This window comes from Mus caroli, chromosome 19 (assembly GCF_900094665.2).
Source record: "Mus caroli chromosome 19, CAROLI_EIJ_v1.1, whole genome shotgun sequence".
Lineage (NCBI taxonomy): Eukaryota > Metazoa > Chordata > Mammalia > Rodentia > Muridae > Mus > Mus caroli.
The window spans coordinates 44,443,086-44,450,704 of NC_034588.1; the positions used below are offsets into that span (position 1 = coordinate 44,443,086).

Below are 7,619 nucleotides of genomic sequence, written 5' to 3' on the forward strand. Positions count from 1 at the left end.
TCTTCTTCTTCTTCTTCTTCTTCTTCTTCTTCTTCTTCTTCTTCTTCTTCTTCTTCTTCTTCTTCTTCTTCTCCTTCTTTCTTCTTCTTCCTTTAGTTTTAAACACCACGTACATTTTATTTTAATTTTTTATTACCTATTTACTTTACTTACATTTCAAATGTCCCCTTTCCTGGTTTCCCCTCCGAAAACCCCCCTATCCCCTCCCCCTCCCCCTGCTCACTAACCTACCCACACCTGCTTCCTGGCCCTGGCATTTCCCTACACTGGAGGAGAGGCCCTTGGTCCTGTGAAGTGTTACAGCTTCTTGTTTCAATGTCTGGGATCATACACAGTCTTCTGGACTCCTCCGAAGGGCTTGCCTCACTTCTCCTCTGCTCTCTGTAGCACTCTGGGATCTGGTTGACTCTACTTCACTGCTGCTGCTGATCTTGGTGACCATCCTATGGTACAGACATCTCCAATACACTAGGATCTTCTGCTGCAACTGGGCTTCACCAATGGCCTCTCACAGACTCTCTTCATGTTGCCAAGTCTCAACTTCTTTGCATGACTCCTTCAGTCCAGGGTTGTCGATGGCAACAACTCAGGTTGCACCTTCACCAATGGCCTTCCCTGGCCTCTCCTCTTCCCAAGCCTCAGCTGTTCTCCATGACCCCTTCATGCCTTCAAAACCAGTACCACCTGGGTGACTCTGAACACATTACCAAGTTCAGCTGCAGCATGAGGTACAGCCTTGGCTACCTGTGGAACACAACTTCTTTGTATTTTCAGAAAACACTTCCAACAAGCCGCTTATGCTTGCTCAAAATGCTCTTTGTGAGACTTAACCATGGGCTTTTGTGGTGCTGGTCTCATCTTAATCACAGCAAATTCTTAGCTCCAGCTAATCAGCATCAATTGTCCCACTAGTCTCTTCTACTCTTGATTCTAAAGTCAGAGCCACATAGCAGAAGCTACTGAGTTCTGCTGCTTGATGGGGCTAGAACATGGCCCTCTTGCTCTATTACATTAATACTAGCTTTGTTTTTCAACTCCTTCACTGCCTAACCTTGGCTGTCCTGAAACTTGCTCTGTAGATTGACCTTGAACTCAGAGATCTGCATGGCTCTGTTTCCTGAATGCTGGGATTAAAGGTGTGTTCCATCATGCTTGGACTTAAGCTTTTCTACACCTAGAACTTGCTCTGTCCAAGGTTGACCTTGAACTCAGAGATCTGCTTGACTTTGTCTCCTGGGATTAAAGGTGTGTACTACCATGCCTGGATATAAATTTAGCTGGGTGGGATCTTGCCCTTAATCTGTTGTTTCCTAGAATATAGGATTCAGCTCCATTTCACTTCCTAGTGCCCCTTTAATACTTAATTTGTATATTTTATATTTTTCCCTTCTAAGCTTGCTCAAAATGCTCTTTGTGAGACTTAACCATGGGCTTTTGTGAGACTTCCTTTGTCAATGCAATTAATATAAATCTCTTTACCTTAGACTCAGGCCGACTCTTCAGACAAAGGCAAAAAGCAGCCACATTCTACACCAAAATACCACAGAGACAGTCCCTAGGCCACATACTGAAATTCTTCTCCACTGAAACCTCTTGGGCCAGGTCTGCACAGTTCAAATCATACTCAGCAACAAAGTCTTCCATATTCCTACTAGGATAGCCCGTTAAGCCCCACTTAAAGCATTCCACTGCTTTCCAAAGTCCCCCCCCCCCAAAAAAAAATCCACATTCCTCCAAATAAAAGCATGGTTCCGGCCTACTACAGCAATATCCCACTCCTGGTACCAACTTCTGTCATATAGGTTTTTCCTGCTGTGAACAGACACCATGACCAAGGCAACTCTTTTAAGGACAACATTTAATTGGAGCTGGCTTAAAGGTCTAGAGGTTCCGTCCATTATCATCAAAGGGCAGGGGAGCATGGCAGCATCCAGGCAGGCATGGTGCAGGAAGAGCTGAGAGTTCTACATTTTCATCTGAAGGCTGCTAGGAGAAGACTGCTTCCAAAAAGATAGAATGAGAGTCTTAAAGCCCACACTCACAGTGACATACCTACTCCCACAGGGCCATTCCTCCTAATAGTGCCACTCCCAGGGCTAAGCATATACAAACCATCACATGAGGATATTGTATACAAATTAGCCAGAAATATAAATGTACAACAAATATAAATGCAAACGTAATATTAAATTTTATCTCAGCACAAATCCACATGTTGGATACTGCCTTCGTCAGGATTTCTATTGCTGAGGTAAAACATCATGACCAAAGCAACTTAGGAAGGAACGGGTTTGCTTGGCTTAAACTTCTACATTGTTCATCATTGAAGGATGTCAGAAAGGAACTCAAACAGGACAGGAACCTGGAGGCCGAAGCTGATGCAGAGGCCATGGAAGGATGCAACTTACTGGCTTGCTCTCCATGGCTTGCTCAGCCTGCTTTCTTATAGGACTCTAGGACACCAGCACATAGATATCACCACTCACAATGAGCTGGGCCTTCCCTTATCAATCACTAACTCAAAATAAAAGTGCCTTGTGGCTGGATTGTATGAAAGCATTTTCTCAATTGAGGTTCCTTTCTTTTTTGATGGCTCTAGCTTGAGTCAAGTTGACATAAAACTAGCTAGCATAGTTTTTAATAAATTACATCAGACACGATCTCTCTCTCTCTCTCTCTCTCTCTCTCTCTCTCTCTCTCTCTCTCACACACACACACACACACAGTTAAAGTGGTGGTACCTTAAGACACTCGATCTCAGTCTTCCTTTGCTGCATAACTTTACTCAACTCCTGTAGCTCCTCTTCCGTGCGCTCTTTCATGGGAAAGTTGTCAACCACATAGGGGATATGAAAACACTCGGGTGGAAATCAAGATGAAGTAGGTTAATTTTCTACTATACTTGTGGCAACTTGTGGGGGTAGGGGGGGGGATGCTTCTTCTCACCAAAATTAACCCAAAGGAAATTATGCCATGAGTGAAATTGACACCTTTGAAATAAAGTGATGCAATGCTGTTCTTATGGGCATTGCCTAAAACAGCAGGCTGGTGTGAAGGGTTCTTGGTAGAGCCATGATTCTCAAGAGTGGTCCCACCTTCTCTTTTCCCCAAGAGTCTGACCTTTTCTGTTGCTACTACAGTAGTATGGAGATGTTAATAGACAGAGGCCAAGGACTTTGAGAAACATCCATCAGTACATAGGACAACAAAGACTCGCCCGCCCCCACATGCACCACTCTTGCTACCCAAGCCCATGAAGTACAGTGGGTTGAACTTTGTCACCCAAGTGGGGATATAGTAGGTAGGGAGAGGCACAGCTGAACTAGAGAAAAGGTGCTATTAGTAGCTATTGAAGGATAAGGATATAAGCATCAACTTTGACAGTTGACTGCCCTGTGTGTACCATATATAAAGAGGTAAAAGAAAGGCGATTTAGAACATATGAAGGTAAGAGGAGGTATAATGGCGAGCAGTGTTTTCTCTACCTTTTATCTCTGAGGAACACGAGTAAGAGCCTTTCTGAGGTGGAAGGGACAGAGAGGAGGATTCAGGGGCATCACAGAGGACAGAGAAAGTGTGCTAAGAACAACCTGGAAGTGCACTGGTTTCAAAGCATGAGGCTGAGCAGGAGCAAGAATGAACTAAAGGAAGGGGGAACATCTGGTGGAAGGGGACACACCTGGTGGAAGGGGATACACCTGGAGAAGGGGACACATCTGGCAGAAGGGGACACACCTGGTGGAAGGGGACACACCTGGTGGAAGGGGACACACCTGGTGGACTTGAGTGGAGGGAGAGGCAAGGTTTTGTTCGGAGTGGATTTTCTTTATTTTTAGAAAACTCCTGTGACCAAGCTTTCTCTGAACACCCTCATTGGCCAGGATGCTGTGTCCGGGGCTGTGTGTCTTTTACCTTTAGAGCCCGGCCCTTCACAGCCATGGAGTTCCAGCATTCCTCCTTGATGAGCTCAGTTAAGTAGCTCTGGGCCAAGTTGTGCATCTCCACATCTTTCCTTATCTTGGAAAAAGGGAAAAGATGAAAGGGAAGACAACGCTATGGTCAGTCTCTGATTAGCCAGGGCTGCACATGTGGTGGGAGCGCTTTTACAGGATTCCCCTGAACTTTGAGCTGCCCTACACTGTGATGGACTTGTGGGTCACAGGGCCCTATTTTATCAATGCTTCCTAAGGCTTAAGATTCTCTCTGCCTTGAAGACGGCTGTGTCAAAACAAATGCCGGTAAAGGTGACCAGATCACATTCATGACCAGAAGGGGCTGTGTGGACAGACTCCACCTCCCAAGGATAAGGGATACAGGATGGTTGGTCTAGACAGTGCTGAGGCAAGTCAAGAGTCATGTCTTCCTGAGTTCTCATCCTCTCTGTCTCGGTCTCTGTCTCTGTCTGTCTCTCTGTCTGTCTGTCTTTCTCTCTCTGTGTGTGCGCGCACACACATACACACGGACACACACACACGCACACTAGAGAAAAGCCTCAAGTGTCATTCCTCAGGATAACTTGCCTTTTGAGCCGCTCTTTCATCACTGTCCTGGGCTCTCCAAGCAGGCTATAGGTTGCTGGTTGCTTGAGTTTCAGGGTTGTTCTGCCTCAGCCTCTCCAGTGCGGGTACAGACAGCTACATCCAATTTTGTTTTGTTTTTAAGCTTTTCCAGCCCCAAGTCTTCCTTTTTTATCAAAGAAGACTAAAATGTGTACTTTCGGGTGACGTAGTAGTTCATGTGCCGCTAGCCTCATTCTTGTCAACACATGTTGAAGGGCTCATTTGTAGGCTGTGTCTAGACATTTTTACTTTATTCCTCTAATTATTTTGTTTACAGTAAGGAAGAATACACACTCATCTGGGGAAGCAAATTATTTACTGTCCAAAATTTTATAAGCTTATGTGTTACTTCTTTGGCTTTATCTGCTGATATCCCTTCATAGAAAAGCAATTAACTGTCCCTATTTAAGAGTCTGCCTGGAGGCATGGTATGAAAGTGACCCACATCAGTCCTTAGTCCTTAGGGGCCTTTCTAGAAACTTCCTTGCATTTCACTTTGTTGGCGGGATTACTTCCAAACTAGCTAGGTATCATCTCTCAGAATAACCTTTTTCACATTCCTTTCCATTTATTTTGTTCTCTTATAAATTTACTTTTTCTTTTCTTCTGATTCATTGAATCAAGGGCTAAGATGTGTCCTTGGCATACCAGTTGTCAGAGCCTGCTTGCGTTCCCTCTCCTTGCTGAAACTCTTCTATCAACTCCCTTAGACTCAGCATCCTGGATCAGTGTTCAGATAGAGAAACTATTGTGGGACCCCCTCATGGCTTGGGGTGACTACAATCCTGGGCTCCTTAGCATTGAGACCCTGGACTGGGAGGTGCCATTTCTCCTCCTAGGGGCTCATACTCTACCCCCAAATCTGCTAATAGCTAGCTGGGCTTATGCTGCCAGCTGTTAGTAATTCTCTTCAGGGTCACTGAAGCCAGGCCTGGTGTTTCTTCCAAAGATGAGAGCTTTGGGAAAGTACCATGGGGAGAGTCTTCCCCAGCATGGTGGGTTTGTTTGTTGTTTGTCTTGTCTTGTCTATTACAGCCTCCTCAGGGGCTTCAGTGAGGCCTTTGCTTACCTTCGCTACTTCCTCCTCGCATTCATCGTGAAGCCTTTCCAGCTCGTCGGCGTCCAGGCAAAACTCCTGTTCATCTAGTTTTGCAATGATGTCCACCTTTTCATTCTCTTCCATCATCATTGCAATCTGAATTTTGAAATAAGAAAGGAGAGTGACAGGCAAAGACTTGAACGATAAGACAGGTGTTGTGCTTCTCTCAACACACTCTGGAATAAAGAACTGGATCACGGAAGCCGGGCGTGGTGGCGCACGCCTTTAATCCCAGCACTCGGGAGGCAGAGGCAGGCGGATTTCTGAGTTCGAGGCCAGCCTGGTCTACAAAGTGAGTTCCAGGACAGCCAGGACTATACAGAGAAACCCTGTCTCGAAAAAACAAAAACAACAACAAAAACAAAACAAAACAAAAAATGAACTGGATCACGGGCTTGCTTGCTGTTGTTGAAGTTTAAGGACTGCTACTTAGAAATACATTTATCTAAAGACAAAACCAAGAACAACAATGTATCGCTGTGTCAGAACCGATTGGCCTGGTCTCTGAGCAAATGGGTCAGGAATTTTTTGTGTTAAGGTTTGGTCTATTGTATTGTAAAACTAAATATTGGCTTCCAATGTCTGGTTTGCCCCCCCCCCCCCGGACAAGAGAGTCTTCATGTACACCAAGTGATGCTATGTGACCTTGCTCCTTTATTTAAATTGAATAAAGATGCCGACAGACTATTGCTGGGCAGCATCGAGGTAGGTGGGGGTTTGGTTCCTGGGCAAGACATCAAGTCTGAAGAGAGACCACGGGGAGAAGAGAGAGAGTGGAGCGAAGAAAAGACGGCATGGGGTAAATGATTGTGAGAATTAACCACAAGGATGGCCACTCTGAATAAGAGCAGCCCATAAAGAATGTAGCAAGTTATAACTCAGGGTTATTGATAGAAAAGTAGACATTAATAGCTTAGAAGGTAGATTCCTGCCCAGTTTGTAGTGCTTTAAAGGCTCATCATAAATATAAAGGTTTTGTGTCTTTTATCTGGGAACTGAATGATCAAAGGTGGACTAGAAACGCCTGATTGAGATTAAATATTTACAACAACATTTTTTTTTTCTTCTGGAAATGGCTATGGGGAATTGTGTTGGTTAGGGGTTATTTGAAGTGGAAAGATTCTCATCAAAACTGGGTGTCACCATCCTCTAGGCTTGGGTCCTGAACAAGCAGATAAAGCTTGTTGAGGTAACACATGGGTTTCTGAGGGGGGTCGGGGGGAAGAAAGAAAAGAAAAGAAAACAAGTTAGTCCCCAGATCAGTGGACTAATTAGAATTAGTTCTCAACTTCCATCAGGTGGGCCCTAGGGACCCTTAGCCCTTTTCATTGTGGACATAAATTACAGAGAAACCAAGAAAGCACTCGTTGTTCTTATTTTCCTGGCTGCAGATGTGATGTAACCAGGGGCTTTAAGCACCTTTTTCCTTGACTTCTCTACCATGTGCCTTGAACTCTGAGCCCAAATAAACCCCCTCGGACCTTACGCAGATTTCCTCAGGGTATTTTATCACAGCAACAGAAAAGCAAGCAAGGCTCACAGGCGGATCTTAAAATTCAAATAGCAGAGTAAAGGTCCACAAAATATTTGTCTCGGAAGAGACGTGTAAAGGTAGATTTACTTTCAAGACATCAAAACGTTTATGAAACTGTAATGGTTAAATAGCTTTGTCCCGACCCAGGGGAAGACCAGTGAGTGGCCATCCTCAGGACAGGGACTCCAGAAACAGGCCTGCACTTGGAGAAGCTCTCCAAATTCATGCAGAAAGGGCTGTGTCCTCAAGAGTGTTGTGGGAAATGGGCTATGTATTTGAAAAGCTAAGATCCTCCCTTTATACTGTTCACAAGAGTGAATTACACAGCAATTAAAGAATATTAGACAAGGACATGTAAGACTTTGGAAGATGTCCATTTTTTTTTTAAAGACAGCATCTCACGACGTTGCCTAGGCTAGTTTCTCTA

At 44.7% G+C, this 7,619-nt stretch overlaps 1 protein-coding gene across 1 annotated transcript in view; it reads right to left on the bottom strand.

Annotated features, from left to right (window-relative positions):
* Cfap43 (cilia and flagella associated protein 43) overlaps positions 1-7,619 on the bottom strand; it is a 91,800-nt gene that overhangs the window by 30,432 nt on the left and 53,749 nt on the right. The window contains exons 20-22 of the mRNA XM_021151404.2: positions 5,629-5,754; positions 3,913-4,017; positions 2,742-2,858 (exon numbers count right to left, since the gene is read on the bottom strand). Of these exons, the coding sequence (XP_021007063.1) occupies positions 2,742-2,858; positions 3,913-4,017; positions 5,629-5,754 (348 nt within the window). The remainder of the gene's footprint in view (positions 1-2,741; positions 2,859-3,912; positions 4,018-5,628; positions 5,755-7,619) is intronic.